Genomic DNA, 21421 nt, shown 5'->3' with positions numbered 1-21421 from the left:
ACATCTCTCTCGTTTGCTGAGGTGCCACTGCCGTTCTCCTCCGGTACGATCGTCTGCGACATGTCAACAGGCTGTGCTCGTCCATTTGTGCCTTCCTTGCACAGTCGTCAAGTTTTTGGCAAGCTACACGACTCGAGCCATCCTGGTGTTCGCGCCCCTCAGCGCCTCATCACCTCCCATTATGTGTGGCCTGGCATCAACGCAGATGTCCGCTGCTGGGCTCGAGAATGTCAACACTGCCAACGTGCAAAAACGACCCGCCACACCAAGTCACCACTTCAACCCTTCCGTCCGCCCGACTCTTGCTTTGACCACGTTCACATCGACATTGTCGGTCCGCTGCCTTCATCACGCGGTAAATGATACATCGTCACCTGCGTTGACCACTACACCCGCGGGCCTGAAGCGTTTCCCGTACACGAAGCGTTTCCCGTACACGATATTACGACGCCGTCCGTTTTCGTGGCCGGTTAGATATCTCGTTTCGGCTGCCCCAGCCTGGTAACAACCGACCGCGGACGACAGTTTGAAAGTGAACTCTTCGGAGCGTTAACAAGCATCCTCGGTATACGCCACATCACACAACTGCATACCATCCGTCAGCATATGGAATGGTGGAAAGGCTTCACCGCCAGTTGAAAGCCGCCCTCATTGCCCGTGACGCTCGAACTTCATGGGTCGACGACCTGCCACTAGTTCTACTAGGTATTCAGTCGGTGATAAAAGAGGACCTTGGGTGTACAGCTGCCGAAATGGTCTACGGGACGACACTACGTCTACCCGGTGAATTCTTCGCACCACCTGCAGTCCCCAACCTCTCGCCTCCTGCCTACGTTGAGCAACTTCGGTCGCTCTTTAAGCGTTTGAGACCAACATCAGTGCGACAACAGCGACCTTTGTATCTACGGGGGGGAGCCCAGTAGAGGATCCGATTCTGCCGCCGCCGCCGTGAGCGTCTGCACAACGAGCGGATGTTTATGTTTGCGGCGCCGGCCTCCTCGGCGTGGAAGGCACGTACAATAAAGGCTCAGTTTCACCGCCGCTCGGCTCCTCGCCGGTTGCTCTCAAAGTTCGTTCTCTTCTCTCTGCGCACGTCTGTCTATAGCGGACGCATTTCGCGCCCCTATAGCTCCAACAAGTTATCATCTGGTATGACACCACGGATGGTGTCGTGTCTTTAGGCAGAATAAGGACAGAAATAAACAATGTGGACAAGACAGGTAGTCACAACTAAAGTTTAATTAATAATTTCCAAGGAATTGGAGGAGGCGCGCGTGCAGTCACGGATGGTGTTTATTGTGCGGTGCAGAGTCACAGTGACTATAATGCCCCAGAATGACACTAGATTATGTACATTTTCATGCTGCTTATCATGGAGTTCCAAGAGGAGGTCGCTACTGGCCAATTCCGTAGCTTGATAACAAGGGCCTATAGCTTCTGTCAGCCATTTTGCAATAAGAAAAGGTAAGATGACTCTTACTGTCATTTCTGGTTTCTCACTGTGGATTACATGATAGCGGGGGAAATACTTTCTCTGGTGGCCATTTAAAACTTTATTGAAATCTTTTTTGGAGCACCCCCTTTTCATACGATCAGAAAGCATGGGAAAGGAAGTAGCCATAAATGCAGACTGTATTTCAGCAGTGCCCCCGCCCATGAAGCCTAACAAGGGGATGCTGCTGAACCTGTAAGTGACAAGGTCTGCAAATGCCAGTTCTACGCTACTGCTATAGCCCAATATGAATAACGTAGATTGGTTATGTGACACAAGCTTAAAGGGCCCCATAGCAAATTTTCGTTATACACTGGAAGTTGTTGCGTGTCCTCTAGGGAGCGTTCTGCCACAAAAAAATTTTCAAATCAGCTCATTAATAGCCGAGATAGAAATATTTCAGTGCTGCAAACCTATGATTTCAGGAGACGGGTTCAATAGCCAAGCAAGATGCTCTCTCCACTCGCACCGTCTAGCCTTCGCAAGCGAAATTCCTTCCCTGCGTTCTCCCATACCAGACCTTGAGGATCGCGTGACACAAACGCCTTAATTTTATTTTTCTCCTCACTTTTCTTTTTTTTTTCTGGCACTACGCATTTCCACTGACGGCGTTGCACACACACTTTTGCACGCTGTGCACAAGGAAACATGACTAGCAGTATAATTCTTCAATGCAACACGAATACTGAGGCAGAACAAGTGGATCGTAGAGCATGATCATGTGCTGGATCAAGGTGGAAAATGGCATAGTTTTGGTACCTACGCATGTGACCATACAACCATGGGAACAAACAGACAAAGCGGAAGTACATCTCTTTTTCTTCGGTGTGAAGTAAAACAAAAAACACGCAGACATTGCGTTTGCGTGTCGTATTATTTCTCTAAACTTCAATTCGTCAATTCAAGCAAGAGATCGCACAGGTAACAGATGTGTTGAATAATTCTCAAAGGCAAGTGTCACCACGAGCGACATCACACTGCAAACACGACTACGTAAGCACAGGGGCACGACTATGTTACCATCCAGCTTGGAGCGTGGTGGCCGCGAGGAGAAGGAAAAACAGCATTCAGTTTGAAATTAAAGGTCTTTCCGCGGCGCGCAGCAATGTAATACTTTGCAGACACGATCATTATCGCTCAATGTATGCTCTGCGCTTGTCAGCTCAAAATGGCCAGACCTGGTGAGGGGCCCTTTAACCCTTGCTACCTGGAAAATTGGAAGTAAAAGGAAGTGAAGGACGAAGGGTGGAGAGGTCAGGAAAAGTCAATTACCAATTTCCTTTGGATGGGTCTACATGAAGCCGAGGCCAAAGGAGTGTTGCCTCTGCCAAGGGGCCTTACAGGTCCAATCACTCAGCTTCAGCTTCATCCCCAGGATCCCCCTTTCCCCAGACCTGCTAGCTGTGACTGTTGCACCGACAGAGATAGACCCATTTTTGTTTCATAACAGTGGAATAAACAGAGCATTCTTAGAATCAGCATGCAAAATAATGGCAACACAAAAAAGGCGGACACAGGACGCATCTTCCTTTTACTGTGTCCTTCCTTTTTTTTGTTGCTGTCAATTTCAGCACTAATTCAAGGTATGCAACTATTCGAACTTGCCTAGGTTTCATTTTACTGCAGTGAACAGGGATGGAGAAAGGCAGGAACATGAACATGGTGCTAGAAGCCGAGGAATTTTTGTTCCTGCCCATTTTCATAACTGACGACGAACTACTTCCCAAGACATGCTCATTGCTATGCACAAACGACACATGCAGGTGAAAGAAAATCAAAAGGAAAAAAATTTGGGGTAAGCAAAAAAAGCACAGCTTCACATAGTGTTCCAACAGTGCCATTCCAGTGTCAATGAGGATAACAGACCTGATGCATCTTTGCTCATTCTTTTTTATGAATAATGCTTCCATAATTTTTCATGCCACCAGTGCAGGTGCAGAACAGAGTACTTTTTCCTGTGTCCCTATTCATTAAGCTGCTGTCAATTATGAACCAGCCAGCCAAATTTGCACTTGCTATGCTGTGTGAGAGTGTCTGTGAACACTGTGCACCACTAAGTGGAGGTGTTTCCTGCCTGTCACTCATAGGGTGAGCCTAGTGCAAATTCATCTCTACAGTACAAGAGTTAAAATATAGCAGTGGAAAGATTTCCTGCATATACATCTAATTTTTAGTGAACACATATGCACCACACATTGGGAATAATCAGTGTGCACGCACCTTGATGACTGCATCCCCCTGGGCAGCATTCTGGAGGACACTGCGCAGCACCACATGCTCCTCCTTCACCACAAACACATCCGAGTGCTTCGCCAGAAAGTCCCGAAACTCCCTGCAGAATAAGAAGGGCTTACACTATTTGTGCCTTCTACCGCAAATGATTAAACACATCTGGAAAGGGGCTTTAACATACCATTTAACATAACTAACACACTTACTTCACTGCGTGTGGATGGCTTATGGCAGTTATACCCCTGTGCGGCTATGCAGCACTTCCTTGTAGTGCACAACCTACATCTTTGACAGAAATCCATCGAGAGGAAATACTCTCGTTGCTTCTGATCTGATGCATCGTGGTGCCATCTCTGTCAACTTTGAGGAAGTTTAAAGGAGCACAACTGCTTAGTGACTCAACAGTGGGTAATGACACACCAGTGAAATATGAGAAGTGACCCACCAGTAATCACCATGCACAGGAATCAAAACTTCTAAATGTGTCACTGCAGTGAACCTTTGAAAAGGGGCCTTAAACACTTTTAGAACATAATAGAAAAACCTTGTCCATCTGTTAATGAGGCTCCTGTAAACACATGAGCCAAATATTATTGTACTGCATAACACAGGGAATTTACAGCCTTGCTTCGAAAGCAGTGAAAAAGTGCTCTCTCCTTCATGTCGTCATGCAGCATCGCAAGCATCACCGTAGACCCACCACAGCTACTGCCCGATTTCGTGATTGCCAGAACATTCCGAGTAATACAATTATTGCTCATTTGAGTTAAATAAATGAATAATATATATGTCTGTGATCTGATAAATACAGAAAAATCATTTCATCACAGCACTGCTGGTCTAAACACAACAGTTTTACACTGCTGTATGTGCTGTGCATGGCTTCCAAGATGAAAAGCATACCATGGTGGAAATGAAAGGAGACAAAAAGCCACCAATAGCTCCAATAACTATGTCTAAGTTTGCTTGTGCTTGAAGGATTAGAAAAAAATTTTGTGGCAGGTGATTCATGAGGCAACATAATTTAATAGTGATGTCATTCCTTTCTCTATATTCTACATATCCTAGTTAGAATTGTGTTTCAGGGCTTTTTTATTGGTGCAACTAAGAAAATTGTGTGCCTTTCAGCCCCTTTTGTAGAACAAGAAACAATGCTGTAGTGGAATTTAGCACACAAAAATGCTAACTCTGGATATCAGCCCCATATCTCGTTAGTTATAACAACATTTGCTATCGCACAGCGATGTCCTGTAGTACTTCACAAATGCCAAAAATTCATATACCGTATTTACCGGATTCTAGAGCAAACATTTCTTCCAAGAAAATGGGTCGGGAAACAGACCATGTGTTACCATCCAATACAAAACTGAATCAGCAATGTCAGCAACAACTTACCGTCAGCGCACACATCAGCGCCATTGTTACCACAACATTGTGACAAGTTTTCTCTGGTAAAGACACCAATGCGCTGCTTTCTTTAAGGAAGCTCACTCAAAAGAGAAGTTATTTTATGCAATAAGCTAGTGGCAGCACAACTATGTCATCTGTTTTTGCCATTTTGAAGACTTAACTGCCTCACAGCATTAATACTTTCCTGTTCGTGCCTATTCCAATTGATAGCTTGTTATCTATGGTTGCAAATTCGTATTTTCGTGCTTTCCGAGTGCTTTTGGAGAGATAGTGCCATCTATTTGGTTATATAGTAACTATTCAGTCAGTTCTGGTTTTCTGTTTCCTTTTTCCTTCACACGCAGATTTTTAAAGGGCTTCCAGAAAAGGGGTGTGGTCGGCGCAATGAGCGCTCATGGTTCCTGAGATGATGTTGGCGTTGGGTGCCGCACAGGAACGTCGCATTTCTACTGATTCCAATGCATCTGCACGCAAGTTTCTGGACTTTGGAAGCAGCACTGACGTGGACAACAACTTCACTTGGTCAGATTTTCGAAGGAAATCTTGTTTCCTTTGCCAAACTGCTTCAAAGCTACCGTGCCCCAATATCCTGCGTGTTTTAAAGGTCACAGTTCTTATCTGCAAGGTGTTAACCTTCGGTTGGGATCCTTTCCTGGCAGCCATACAGCGAGTAGAGTTTCTTGCGAAACGGTGGCTGGGAGTCTACCTTGGCATAGCACTAGGGCTAGTCACTAGGGTTAATGTTTTATTCTATATCTCAAAATATTTGTTATATAGAAGGATGATATTTGCTGGAATGTTGCACAGGCCCTCTAAGTTGAAAAATGTATGCTGTGAACAATTTTAAAGGCTTTCTTGTGCGAAGCAACAATGACATTTTTATAAAACTTCTTCCTTTTTCTTTAAAAAATTTTTGTTAACATACTTAAAAAACTTGTTGCTTGGGAAACAAAATTTGTTCTTCCGTCTGATACTATACACTTTGGAATCAAACATGCTCTGTGATAGGAAAAGAGACTGCTGCTTTCCCCGAGGGCAGGATGTCGCACGCTGTATGACTATTAAAGTGGAAAGTTGGGCGAGTTGGTATACATTCATAAAGGGAACAGCGCGAACAAGACAACGACGGAGTGATATCAGACATGACTCGCCCTGTGTCATTTCACTCCGTCGTCGTCTTGTTCGCCCTGTTCCCATTATGACTGTATGACTATGTTTGAAAGTTGTATGTTTGTATCCCCCCTGCAATTATGCCTTTACGGCACTGCAGGAAACATGAATAAATAGAGAAGTGTCAACAGGCAAAATGGTTTTTCTAGGCACGGTTCACTACGGTTATGAAGACATTCGAGAAATACAGAATATCAGTGCAGTAGACTGCACTTATTTGACATGACAAAATAAGGCCAGGTGCACATTATATTGTAATGTCATCGCAACCATAAAGAATGAGACACTGCTGAATGAATGTCTCAAGGAGTTAGCTTTTTATTGGGCAATCTTGCGCCCAGAAAAACAGGTAACTCTTAGAGCGTAACGATAGCGGTGAGCACAATCGTCAGTAGTGTACATGACTTATAATACACTGCATTCATTCGAGAATGTACGCCACTATTCAAGCACGTGTTAAAGGCAGTATGGATATTTTACATTTTCAGAGAAAAAGGGAAACACGAAGAGTGGTTACTCTAACAAAAACAACATTTATTTAAGTAAAAGTAAAATGGGGAGAAAAGTGTATAACAGCTGTGTCTTACCAGTACTCACGTACGGGGCAGAAACCTGGAGGCTTACGAAAAGGGTTCTACTTAAATTGAGGGCGACGCAACGAGCTATGGAAAGAAGAATGATAGGTGTAACGTTAAGGGATAAGAAATGAGCAGAATGGGTGAGGGAACAATCGCGCGTTAATGACATCAAGAAAAAAATGGCTGTGGCTTAGCTAAGGTTAAGCCCAGGATGCGAAGCATACTAGCCTTTATTTTAGTTGTTGAACCACTGTTTAGCCTGGTGAACTGCTGTTGCTTGGCTATATTTGGTTCGGCTAGTAGAAGAAATAACTCATGCGTTACTCTGCTTCGCCTTCAAGAGTGGAACGCGACAGCGTTCCCGTCGACCCGCCAAGGGGTGTAAGACAATGCGCTACGGCGCAGCGACTACGCGCCCCGCATTGGACGCGGTGAGCGTCGAGCAACGCAGCGTTCGGCGCGGCAACGAAATGTGCGCCTGAGCAAGCGACGCACGCCTCAGCCTTAGAAACAGCTCGTTTCTAAGGCAACACTGCATTCACTAGAGGCACTTTTGTACCGCTTCGAAGCATCGTACTCGTGGCTCAGTGGTAGCGTCTCCGTCTCACACTCCGGAGACCCTGGTTCGATTCCCACCCCGCCCATCTTGCAAGAGTTGAGCCAAAGCCACCTAGAAAAAGCGCAGCTGCTTATATACCACCGCGACGCCGCGAGTTGGAGCCCCGTTTCTCCTCTGTCGTGACGTCACGGTGTCACGTGGTATTGAAGGCGACACCGCCACGCCTGAGGAGCTAGGTTGAGCTCTCGTAATATGCTTCGCATAAAAAAAGAAATGGGCATGGGCAGGACATGTAATGAGGAGGGAAGATAACCAATGGTCATTAAGGTTTACGGACTGGATTCCGAGGGAAGGGAAGCGTAGCAGGGGGCGACAGAAAGTTAGGTGGGCAGATGAGATTAGGAAGTTTGGAGGATCAACATGGCCACAATTAGTACATGACCTGGGTAGTTGGAGAAGTATGGGAGAGGCTTTTGCCCTGCAGTGGGCATAACCAGGCTGATGATGATGATGATGAAAATGGGGAGACTCAATTGAGCTGTCTCACTGGATGTGCAGCCGCCCCTCTTCTCTCCTTTTACCCTCCCACCCACACTCATGGGGGGTGTTCACACTGGGTTCAGGTTACCCCGCCACCAAAAAAGCTGGCCAGCTCCACTCACACAGAGGTGGCACCATCTATAGACCGCCTTGCACACATTCAATCTGATTAGACAAGCACAATTGTATGTTGGGCAGGTCCTCCTTCTGTCGTCATCAGCTGGCACTAAAAAATATGAGTAGACAAGGTTCTTTCACTATAGAATCAGCGACAATATTTGAGAAAGTTTTCATATAAAGGCATGCCTTGCGCAAGTGGTAGCCTTGCAACAGTGGCTAGCCGGTGAAAAGCAGTCACTGGGAAAAGATAAACAATATGGTCACGCCAATATTTGAATGCACTTCAGTGCACGCTTGAATTGCACAAATACGACTAGATATACCACATTCTCTACGAATATTTATTAATTCATATTACCCTACAGGCTTCGAAGGAGCATTGAGTATGCAGGAAGGGGGGGGGGGTCAGAATATATAACAATGAAGGCATAAAAAGGAACAAACAACAATACAAAAGGGAATATTAGGTTCAAAGCCGATAATTTTCCCTGTGTGAGCCTGCATTGAGAAAAAGTTTGACGAGTGTGATTCTTCAACAGCAGAATAACATAAATAGCAGTTAGTGAGGTTCTGACTTGCACGTTTGCAAGAATCCCTGTAAAGATTGAGGGAGTTCCTTTGGTCTACCTGGTGCAGTCGTTGCTGTGCCTCCAGCTCTGGACTTATTCGCCATGGCGAAGAAACACCCCCCCCTCCCCCCCCCCTCAAACGCCTGCCCCTCGACCGCGCACCGTTTTCCCCGGGCACCGTAGCCATGTCCCGCGAGTGGGTCGTAGGGTGTCACGTAGGGAAGCCCCAACTGAGAAAGATCGCGATGGGAAAGTCGAGCTGCGGCAGGAACAAGCGCCAGTCACAAGAGGCAAGCGGCAAGGTATGTGAGCGACCAGCTGTTTGTGTCCCCAACGCCCCCGGCCTGGGGACGCTCACTTGCTTTGCCAGCTTGCATAAGTGTGCCTTGCTGAGTGGCTCTGCATTCCACCCTTGCGCTAGTCGCAAGCGCCCGGTGCGTCAGATTCTGCGTGTCCGAACCGTCGCTGACTAGCGTCAGTGACGGTAAGCGCTAGGTAGTGTTTGCGAATGCATTTCGGCCCGCGGGCGCCGACCATTGTTCGACGCGGCATGGAACCTGCCTTCCCCCGCCATCGGGGGCCGCGGGCGCCGAGTGTACTCCGTGTGTTTGGGTGCAGTTTGGTACGTGCTGGCCATTTGTGATCAATAAACGCATAAACTGTCCTGGACGTCTCGTGTTCCTGGGAGAGCGCCCATACGTACAGGTAGAGCCAGCGAGGCCTTTCGGCTCGGTGCTCGAACCTGCGGTGGGTCTATCGCCGTATGCCTTTGTGCTGCGTCGTGAAGCTCCACTTCTCGGGGGCCACTTGGTGATGCCGTGCACGGAGACGGAGAGTGAGCCCTCAAGATGAAGTGTTCCCTTTTACATTGGCGGACAGTGTACATAACTCTTGTGTGATTCCCAAGTTCTCAGCTGTTAATTTTGCTGTATCAGCACCGCATTAGATTCGTTCCTAAGCTCCAGAACCTTTTGTAGGCTCCGCTTTGTACTTGGCAGGGAACGCTGCGTAAGCTATGCAAGTAGTGGAGTCATACAAGTCTCATTCGGTAGGTTTTGTAGCTGTTTGTTTGTGATGCTCTCTACTGAATAACAACTTCATATGTCACAAGTATAACTTGTGGACATAAGCTTTTGGCAAATCACATATTTGTGCATGCTTTTGCTGCTCGTGTGCGATGTACTATGATTTAGTCGCAAGCAGTGCGATGTGACCACAGGTCACCAAATCGTGTCGCTCAGCTTGTTCATTGGGTTATATCTCCAATGCTTTCCACGCAGCAAATTTTATATTTTGCAAAATAAAAGTACAGAACTTAATGCCACACTGAATTATGTGAAGCAGTCTTTTTTTGGCTTCAAATGAGAACAGCAAGAGAAGTATGCCAAGCCTGCTATGTATGAAACCGAGCATGGTACTTGTTTCCTCAAGGAGGATGTTCCCCAATTTAATTTCCCCATGTCTTTGCTGTCGATGTTATGATGATTGTTTTAGGTGTCGCCCAACAGCAAGTTCAGCAAGGACACCTTACTTAAATGGACACTAAAGTGAAAAATTTCTTCTGCATCAGTAAATTACCGTTCTACAACACCAACAATACCAGTCGTACAACAATAAGATGTTTGGCAAGCCAGAAAAAGCGCAAGAGCGAAATACGGGTGGCGACGCCTAAGTTCTCGCACCTGGGGGCTGTGAAATCTTGGATTTTGATGGCATCTTCTAGGGCCTACTAATTACATATAGCGGTACAGATTAACTACACTGTGTTCTAAAGAACCAAATATTAAACATGGCAAGTTTCGGGAACCTTTATTCAGCCAACACGGCCCAAATGCAAAAACATACTTTGGAATTGCTGACGTTACGCTGACGTACCAGCGCTGGGGTTTCAGTGCAAAATTAAAATACTGATACTTGGACCTTCATTTTCTCATCTAATAATCAAACAATTTTTTTTTTGAACTGACTGCCTGCAGGGTTCTCAAACAATGCTTCATTAGTCTAAACTGATTTATTGTTTTGCTTTAGTGTCCCTTTAATAAGCTGAACAAACAGGAAAAATTTTATGTTGCTCCACCTGCAGCACAATGGTACTGTAATGAAATCAGATCTATAGACATGGCTGTCATTAAAATATGAGCCAAAAATACTTTCTCATTGCATACAGCAGAGAAGTTACAATCTTGAATAATGGATTGCTTGCTCTCACTCCTTCAGTTTCCTCCACCTATGATGGCAGCTATGCAATCATAAGCGGTTCTAAGGATGTGTGGCAGGGGCAACGGGTTATTGGAGAGATTCTGCGATATGCCACAAATGTTAATAATATCCATGTCTCGCATGACACTATTATCAGTATATATTTCATTGCAAATTTTGTGCTAAGAGAGAGAGATAAGAATACTAAAAATATACACACAGTGGTACCTCATTTTATGCATGCAAACTAGGTTAATGAACAGCAGTGTTTGCAAAAGTTTGCCTTGGTTCTTGAACTCCATATCGGGCTTACACAGATCACTTGTGTCGTGCTCAGATGTTGTATTACTTAATGGTAAATGAAAACAGCTCCATAATAATTTTGCCTCAATATAGGCTTTTTAGTTCAAACTACAGGGTTTGTATTCAATGAACCAGTGCAAGAAGATATGCTCAATTACAGACAAACCTAGACATATCAAATCTGAAGGGGATCACAAAAAATGTTACACAAACATTTTCAAGGGAATTTTACAGCTGTTCACTCCCTACAATAATTTGTTATATGTGGGTTCGATACATCCTGGTCCGACTGTATGTGTATATTACGAAGCATGCCAGAACTTCTACAAGAAGCACAAACCTAATTTATTTAACTGCAATTAACAGAGTATTGATCTTAACGAACAATGATGTGGTCTCACATTTCCGGATAGTTTTACAGCAAAGAAATCAGACGCACTAGACAGTTCCTTGCCAGAACTGAGCCTCCAGCTAAGAGACAAAGAAGAGTGAAGGATACAATGGTTTTACTGAGGACAGTGACTCTCTCTTCACCTACCTGCCGGTCTCTCCAACCAGTCTCTCGTTAGTATGTAATGAATAGTATGTTTGTTTTCATATTTCTGTGTTTGAATAAATATTGTTTCAAATCCTACAGTATGAATGGATTAAATTGGGTCCTATGGGAAACTCTGCTTCAGTTAACAACCAATTCGGTTTGCAACCAGAGTCATGGAACAAATCAGGTAGTCACATGGTAGTTACAATAAAGAATGCAGTAGCAAAACTATGAATGGCAAAACTAAATGTTATATTGGACAAACTTGTGCTCCTAAAAGCAAGTGACATTCAAAGCACAACGATAGCATCAAGCACAGTAGTCGATCGTTGAAATCTGATCTGGCGGTCAAGCGTGTCAGCTTTAATACATACATCATTGAAGGTTCCAGAGTAAATGCTGGTGCCCACGTGTCTTCCAGAAAGCTCGACACAATTCGCGTTGCACATGCTATCAGATTACACAAGTTTCGGTGACAACAGACAGAACCATCAATAAGATTCGAGAAACTTTCAACACATGCGGGCGCATCCCACGCTGAGCAATAACATTTCTTAGATGGTGAAAAGCAGTCATCCAATAAAGAAACATGTACGTGTCAATGCCCCCCTCTCAAAAAGCATTGTCCCGATGCTACAAAGATAACAGGAGAGCAAAAAGCAATAATACACTCACTAAACAAAAGTAACAAAATAACAAAGAACGAAAGTCCAAAGTAACACAGTCCAAGAAAAGAAAGTCCGAAGTTCAGCTATGCAAAGTCCCAAAGTTTGTTAGCACTGGTAGTACGGCTTAAGTCATACAACATGGATATTCCAGGTCGTGTGCAGTGCCGCTATGATAGTGAAATGCCATCTGGCGCGACCTCATATTCAAGCATGCCAATGCGTCGTACCATCTTGTAGGGTCTGAAATAGCGGTGTAAAAGCTTCTCACTAAGCTTCAGTCGATGTATTGGGGTCCAAACCAAAACACGGTCGCCACGCAGTCACTGGAAGTCTCTGGAAAAAAATTTCAGTTTTCTGAGCACCACCAGCACTGCCACCTGCCACGGTCGCCGGTGATTGGGTCCCTCATGTCATGCAACCTTTTGCCATCATATCCCCTCCAAGCGCTTCCAGTAGACATGTCTAACACAAAGCAGATGCAACGCAGAAGGACAGCAGGCTCTTTGTGGCTGGCAAGAGCACTTTGTTTCTGGCGAACACAGGTGACAGAAGTTACAACAACATTATGCCTGGCTGCTGTGCCTTCGCGTGTAGCAACCAAATGGAGTCCAGAAAAGTGTGCCAGAACAATGACCATGGTCGAAGTTCTGTGTGGCTGCACAGAATTGGCCACAAAATCTTAGCATCCTTGAAGAACACCCGCTTGTGCAAGGTAAGTATGTTCAATAACTTACGCACAGTTTGCTGGACAGTTACTCCTTTCAAGCGAGTGTACTTGTGTGTGACTGCTAAACTTTACCTGTCCAGCTCACACACCTCAGCCTGCTTGTAGTTTTTGAAAACGATGGAGTTAGTATAAGTGGTTTCGGGTGAGCTGTTTGGTTCGCGTGGCCCACTCTGCTACGCACTGTTGAAAATCATTCAGTATAGCTCTTCAGTTCACATGGCCCACTCTGTTTTGCACCATTGTGTCATGTTCAGTTCACGCGGCTCCTTTGCTTCATGCTATTGAAAATCACATAGTTACCTTTCAACTAAATGCTTTGGTTTATGCAGCCAGCTCTGCTTTGCGCTACTATTTCCAGTTAACTCTTCGGTTCACGCGGCCAGCTCTACTTCACACTATTGAAAATCACCCAGTATAGCTCTTCTGTTCGCACAGCCAGCTCTGCTTTGCACTATTGTTTCATGTCCAGTTTGCATGGCTCACTTTGCTTCACACTATTAAAAATCACATAGTATCTACCTTTGAAGTAAACTCTTCGATTCGCACGGCCAGCTCTGCTTTGCGCTACTGTTTCCAGTAGATGGTTGGTGTGGCTCGCTCTGCCTCGCGCTATTGAAAATCATGTAGCGCCTACCTTTGAAGTAAGCTGTTCAGTTCACATTGCCAGCTCTGCTTTGTGCTAGTGTTTCCAGTAAACAGTTCATGCGGCTCACTTTGCATGGTGCTATTGAAGATCACGTAGCGCCTACCTTTGAACACATTCTTTAGCAAACAGCGTGAATAATAGGACACAGATAAGAGGCACATGCCACCAGCGCCTGTGTCATGGGCCTCTTTTCTGTGTCCTGTTATTCACGCCGTTTGCTAAAGAATGTGTTCATACCAACAAGCCAGGCTAGCCACTACCTTTGAAGCAAGCTCTTCAGTTCGCGCGGCCAGCTCTGCTTTGAACTACTGTTTCCAGTAAACAGTTCGTGCAGCTCGCCTTGCTTCACGCTATTGAAAATTACGTAGTAGGTACCTTTCAAGTAAGGGCTTCAGTTCGGGCAGCCACTTCTGCTTCGCACTATTTTTTATTCTACATGCGCTCTTTGGAGGAACAAAGACGAGAAAGCCTGCCTGGCAGTGGGGGCATGCTAGATTTGGAGAAGCAATGGCAAATGTGCAACCGAAGCATCAACAGTGCTAACCAACAAAGAAATGCACTTCCTGGATGTATACATGGATTGAACTCGCTATCTTGTTTATGGTGGGCATGGAGGATGGAAAAAGACTAGGACACAGAGAAAGACATTTAACAAGAGTGGACACTCCCATAGAGCCCAGCAGCCAAATTGACTGCAGCACACCAAGCGGATGGGATAAACACATTCCAGTTTCAGGTGCGTGCGTTTTGAACACTAGCTGGCACGCGCGTTATGCTGGCTGCGCTATTTGGTGCAAATTTTTTTTTTTTTTTTTTGCTTCTGCTGCTCAATTGCAAGCGGTTTTAGTGCTGAATCATTTCTTTAGTTAAAATGATTGTGAATGATTTTCACAAGCTTCCATCGAATCTGTTCCACATGCAATTTCATAAAGTAGATGCAATATGCCTTGTAAATGAGGAAATGTTTATTTTGCTCTACATAAATGCTTGTTCCGGGCTTTTTGTGCATTCATCCAACATTGAGGCACCAGGTAAGCAGCAGCAGTTTCCTTATGAAGCTCCAGTGGATGGCATCAGCTGAAAGAAGTAAATTACAAGCGTATGTCATTTTGGTATTTAGACCTCATAGGAATACAGAATGCAGAGGGGAAACATGCGGAAGTGGTGAATGGGCGGCATTACAAACAAAAGCAATTCGCTTTTACATACATGGCGTTGGAGATACCAGACTCATTCCAAGCCATACTATAAATTATGAAAACATCTGATTTCCAAGCATTCCCCCATTCTCGGGCATTATTTCCTGCACTTTATGAGCATAAATGCACGGGCTGCGTGTTTCAAATACAACTTGGCCTCAGCCGACACAGTAGTATGCTACATACACAGATATGGCCACAACACAGGCTCTCAGCCAGACCACGCTAGCCGCTCGCAGAATTCTTTGTCTTCGCACTCAGGAGAAATACGTGGGTGCAAAGAAAGTTTCCAGACATTCAGAAGACAGAATTTTTTAGTTCTTGGTTTTTCAGCTCCTCAGTGTTATCTTTTACGCATTCTGCAGGCGCAAGCAACCCACTGCAGTGTAATAACTCTTAGCAATCGCTCGTTGCATCTTCGATAAGCATGAGTACCAAAAGAAGGTATAAGTTGTGGGGCCATAGAAAGCGTCACAAACTTGTCTCACTGAGATTAAATACACACCAAACTGTCACCACAGCTGGCCTGATATTTTGCTAACTGCGTCACAACACCAGACGCGGCGAGCATGCCTCAAAAGTGTCCTAAAAAGTAATAAAATTAATTACAATATTTTTGGGGGTCAGAGAATGTGTCACGAACTTGTCCCAGTAAGACTCGGTACATGCGAAACTAACTGCAGCACACGGCTGAGCTGCTTTTCACTAACTGTGTCGCGACACCGAGTGCAGCCACTGTTTTTTATAAGTACCCCAAAAAGTAACGAAATTAGTTGCAATAATGTTGTGGGTCAGAGAAATCGCCAAAACTTGTCCCGGTAAGCTTCAGTACATGCCAAACTGCGTCACACGGCCAAGCTGCTTTTCGCTGTGTAACAAAGTCATGTGCAGCGAGCATGCCCAAAAACTACTGAAATAAGTTATAGTAATGTTGGGGCTCATAGAAAGTGTTACAAACATCTCCCAGCACGAGTCGTTAACTCAAATTAACTACGCCAGGACGGCCGAACTGTTTTTCACTAACTGCATCACAAGTCTCGGTTCCATGCCATAAAAGCCAAAATTGCTTGAAATGCGTCTCAGACTATCAAACAAAATTTCTCACCTTGCCGTAGTCCAATAGCACAGTGGTGCCATGTCGAAGTGCAGAAGGAACACAAGAATATGCCAGGAGCCCAATAAAGTAGGCTACATCCAAAAGAGATGGGTCGCGGAACAGGCAAACTTCACATGCGCAACCGGCCTCATTGGCTTCATTGACGTGTATGACGCATGCATCTGGCACTTCTGGCATGCCATTACCTTGTTGCTAGGTAACGCAAGAAAAACAAGTTGCAAAGTATACGTCATTTATACACAAATGTTTTCGCTTTAGCAGGAAAAAATAAATAAAATAAAACGTCTGCAAGTTCATTTCACATTCTTTTTTTTTCCGCTGCTTGTGTCAACTAACGGATGGGATTAATACTAGGCGTTATGTGTTTCCTGTTGCCAGTTTTCACCGAGTGTCCCCTCTTGTTGAATTTCTTGATGACTAGGAGGGAGCATCACGTGACAATGGGCCTCTTCGATTTTCTACTTTTGGTTGCCCGCAGGCTCCCAGAGCCAGCCAGAGGGCCTTCATTTTTCTCTGGTTGCTCTGCCAACCACTCCACGCACTTCCACAAGGCATTCGTTTTATTCAGGCTGGACGGCCCTGGCTACCCGCAGGCTGCCAGAACCAGCCAGGACAATTTTGGTCTGGCTGCTCTCTGGAAGTTCTCTGGCTAGCAGATGACTAAAAGAAGCAATGGGCGCTCGCCGCCGTCTTTGTGGGGACTTGACGGGTTGCAACAGGGGAGGCGCTTAAGGACTTAATTTTACCTCGCTCAGCCAACTGTCTACAGTCATCTTCGGATTTCCTTACATCTAGCATTATTTTCTTCGATTCTAACGCACTGTTCTGCATTGCGAAGTGGTACGATACGAGTGGCAGTGAACCGTTTGAAGCTTTTGTGGGTGTATGTGTGTCCCATGAAGGCTTCTTCCTGGCAATGATCAGCGCACCGCACTCTCGTGCGTGCATGTTATCTGCGTCCTGTTCCACTCAGTTGTAGACGCTCATTCACACACACTGCATTACACTTTCGATTGATTTTTTTCTGGTGGTGTTCTTTTTCACATATCTCGTGTATGTATGCAGCAATAGCTCCTTTTTATGCAGTTAGCGAAGGCGTTGCAGCTAGCCCGTGTTTGCTTCGTCTCTCCGTAATGTGCTTGGATGGCAGCTCGAAACCAACATGTCTTCGAACTGTAGGCCGTTGATGTTAAGAATGCACTGGTTGAGTAATAAGCACACATACATTAGGCACATGTACATTAGCTTATTGCTCTCATGATCGCAACCAATATTATGAAACTTTTTGCTGGTCACAGGCAGCGTGCATTTTCATGCGCCAGCCGCATCCCCAGTTCATTAGGGCCAAATGAGAAGCACCATCAGCTAAGACGAACATTCTAAAATCAAAGCCCAAGCAGGTCGGCACGAAATTTTATCCGTATAAAACGTAACCAGTATCCTGCTTTTTCATGTCTCGTCAAGTGATGACACAATGCCAACTCATCAATGTCGCCGGTGGGAGACTTGATCACTGTGTGTAGGGATGCCCAAGCGATCGCTTTCGGGGATACAATCACTTATGCGTGATTTCGCGTCTTGGCATCGGACACGTCGGAGGCCATCTGCTGCTCTGTCCAAGGCGAAGTTCGCCCAGAGCGCATCCTGCGCCGAGTCACGCAAAATTTCGTAAAAGTGATCGTATCCCTGAATGTAACTACATCTTTTCAAGCTGACAATGCATAAATGGACCGACTACACTGAGCGCATGCTGGCCTTGCTGGGCGCTGCCATGCTGGTAGTATGGTCATCCTGCGGCCAGCTGTCCCGGCATACGATTTTGCAAACTTCGGGCAGCTTCAGGTTGTCTTGGGATCTCAGCCCACGTGACTTCCTATCAGGACCACAACTAGCTGGCTGCCGTCTGGCTGCCATCTGGCTGCCATCGGGCTGCCAGAACTGCGAAAATCGAAGGGGCCCAATCTTGAAGCCTAGTCATAAAAAATTTAAGAGGAATGCAACGATGGGAAATAGGCCCTCACATGATAGGCAAGTGGTAGATTTAATCGGCTTGCTTTGGTTGCGTCTGCTGCGGGGGTTTTGGAATATGCGCACATAGTAGGCATGGCAAGCGCACGCCGAGGTTGAGTGAAGGAATTCAAGTGTGTAAAGCAGTCAGTCTCTGTTATGTCGATCAGTTAATGCACCGAACAACCACACGGCTCTCCGCTTAAGCAAGCAGCAGACAGACACCAAGGCTGTAAGGAACGGAGGCATCGGGTAATTGCCCGGCATTGTCCCGTACAACCCGCAAGGGCCACCTCAAGGACGACTAGTCGCGTTTCGGGGTGGTTTCAGGGAAACAAGGAAACCTTTTGCCCTGCAAACGTGTGAAGGCAACCAAGCCACCCTTCTGAAAGCAATTCGTCGTGTTTGGAGGCATCTTCTGGGAAACAACAATGTCTTTTGCCCCTGCAGAGATGTGCAGGCAATCATGCAAGTTGAGTTTAGTTGAATTTAATGGCACATAAGCAGCTAAGGTTATCATGCGCCAAACACTAGGTATAGATTCTTTAAAAAAGTTGGGACACCTCAGTGAGTCCTTGTCTGGGCAAGAGCTTGGAGGGTCCCAACAAATTAACTAAAGACATCGGCCTTCCTCTCATAGATGAGAAGGTGAATGAGGTGTTCTGTAATATGTCGTGAAGCACTCTGCGAGGTGTTAAAGTTTTATGAGAACACCTGCTTCTTTTAAAAAGCTAAAAACATGATATATCAACAAGCGCATCTTCGCCTAAAATCAAAGCTATGTGAAAAGGAATGTGTTCATTGTAAAATAGGGTAAAAGAATTCTTCCTCAGTGGTTCAAGTTTTCTGCATGAAAATAAGATGTGGTTTACTGTTAGTTCATCTCCACATGATTTACATTGGGGTTTGTCTTGCTTTCTTAGAATGAAGTTGTGGGTTAGGTGTGTGTGTCCTATGCGAAGACGGCATAGAATCACTTCTTTGAAACGTTCCTGGTGTGCGCAAGATTTCCATACGACTAACACGGGCTTCAGCAGATGTAATTTGTTGTTTTCTTCATTGTTCCAAGCAGACTGCCATTTTTTTCTTAGTTTATAATGTATTAACTCCAGGCTTGTGCCGCGGATGCATCTGCTCTCTCATTGCCCCTAATTCCGACGTGGCTCGGAACCCAGCATAATTTAACGTTCATTCCTTGTGTGGTGGCTTTTATTAAATTGTGTATAATGTCTCCTAATAATGGTGTGACTGCATTTCTGGCATGAAGAGCTGTGAGCGCACTTGGGGAGTCTGTGCATACAATACTATTTGCGAGGTTCTCCTTTACTATTTTCTCTATGGCTATAAATATGGCGTAACATTCAGCAGTGAAAATGGATGTGCACTGCGGAAGTCCTACTGTTTCTTCCCAGTTCCCTTGGGCAACGTCACTTCCAATGTGGTCATTCGTTTTGGAACCATCAGTATAAAAGTCTGTGAAACTGCTGTATTTTTCTTCTAGTGCCAGGAATTCCTGAATAATGTGTTGTGGTGGGGTTTGTGCTTTACAGAACTGTGTTAGGAAAGATGAGCCATGGGGGTAGTGGATTTTGTCTGAGGGTAACGCCAGGTAATGTGTCCACTATGCCAAGATTCCGACACATCTCTTCAAATCGCAGGAGCAGTGGTCTTGTAGTTTGTGGTTTGTTGAAAATTACTCGAGAAGGGCATTTTGTTACAGGGGGATAGCAAATATGTTTTGGTAGAGATTGTACCTTAAGAATATATGCACAGGTTAGAGTGGCTCTTCTGGTTTCTAGTGGTGGTTCGTTTGTTTCTACGTGAAGGCTGGCTTTAGGAGACGTTCGGTATGCATCGCATGAAATACGCAAGCTTGAGTTATGTACAGGGTCTAATTTCTTTAAGTATGCTGGTCTTGCTGCCATAATCTAAGCCATAATGCAGCCATAATCTAAGGAGGAACGTACTAAATAATGATAAATGCGTAGAAGGCATGTTCTATCAGACCCCCAATGTTTATATGACAGTACTTTTTGAGTATATTTAGTGACTGGGAAGCTTTCTTTTTGAGGGTGGTTATGTGTGGTAGCAATGTGAGCTTTTTGTCAAAAGTTATACCTAAAAATTTCTGTTCATTCTTTACTGGAAGTACGGTTTCATTTAGGTGTTGGGTGGGGTCAACGTGTAGCCCTCTTTTGAGTTAGAAGAGGACAGCAACTGTTTTTTGTGGTGAAAACTTAAACCCATTTTTGTAGGCCCAAATCGCGAGTTTGTTCAATGTGAGTTGTATCTCTCTCTCGCATGTTGGTAAGCTGGAGGATGTGCATGCTATTTGAAGGTCATCGAGATATACAGAATACATAATGGACCTAGGAATGATTTTTGCTATGGAGTTCATTTTTACTACGAAAGGTGTCCTTAAAATACAACTCTGCGGCACTCCATTCTCCTGGACGAATTTCTTCGGAAGGGTTGCCCCCAGGCGTACATGAAATGAACGGTCGGACAGAAAATCTTTCAGGCAATTCAGCATCCTACCACGAATAACAAGTTCTGCTAGGTCGCGGAGAATACCAAACCTCCAGGTGGTATCATAAGCCTTATCGACATCGAAAAACACTGCTAAACAGTGTTGCTTGTGTACGAATGCTTCTCGGACTGTATTTTCTAGGTGGACAAGATGATCAGTTGTTGAGCACGCTTTTTTAAATCCACACTGGTGGATGTCAAGGAGTTCACATGATTCAAGAGTGCATGTCAGCCTAATGTTCAGGACACTTTCAAAGGATGTTGCGAGACAACTTGTGAGAGCTATAGGCCTATAACTGCCAGGGGTGGTTGGTGGTTTTGCTGGCTTCAGAAACGGTACAATCACAGCTATTTTCCAAGCCTCCGGTATTTTTCCCGATACCCATATTTTGTTGAAGAATTGTAAAAGTGTGTTCACAGCAGCGTCCGAGAGGTGAGCCAGCAATTCATAATGTATTTCATCAGGGCTGGGTGTCGTCTGTTTACCTGCGGATAGTACTTTTTGGATTTCGTGAAGTGTAATTAATGTATTATAGGACTCATTTGTGCAGCCACTTGTAGGAAGTTTTAGTTTTTCAGCTGTATGTTTGTACTTCAGGAACGATTGAGTGTAGTGTTAGGAACTTGAAACATTAGAAAAATGTTCCCCTAGTACGTCTGCCTGTTCCTCTACACTTGTTTGTGTGCCAGGAGCTGTTAAAAACGGAATTGTGAAAGGGGAGAAACTGCCATTTAATTTATGGACTTGTTCCCACATTCTTTTTGATGTGGTTGAACTGTCGATAGATGATATGTAGTTCTAAGAAGTTTTCTCAGCA

At 45.0% G+C, this 21421-nt stretch overlaps 1 protein-coding gene across 1 annotated transcript in view; it reads right to left on the bottom strand.

The window, feature by feature from the left end:
* egl (Egl_like_exo domain-containing protein) overlaps positions 1–21421 on the bottom strand; it is a 255341-nt gene that overhangs the window by 204400 nt on the left and 29520 nt on the right. The window contains exon 2 of the mRNA XM_050177263.3: positions 3713–3824. Coding sequence (XP_050033220.1) covers positions 3713–3824 — 112 coding nt within the window. The remainder of the gene's footprint in view (positions 1–3712; positions 3825–21421) is intronic.

The sequence above is a fragment of the Dermacentor andersoni genome, chromosome 9, assembly GCF_023375885.2.
Source record: "Dermacentor andersoni chromosome 9, qqDerAnde1_hic_scaffold, whole genome shotgun sequence".
In the NCBI taxonomy this organism is placed as follows: Eukaryota; Metazoa; Arthropoda; class Arachnida; order Ixodida; family Ixodidae; genus Dermacentor; species Dermacentor andersoni.
Note: the sequence above shows the minus strand (reverse complement) of the source record. Positions and strands in the feature narration are given on the sequence as shown.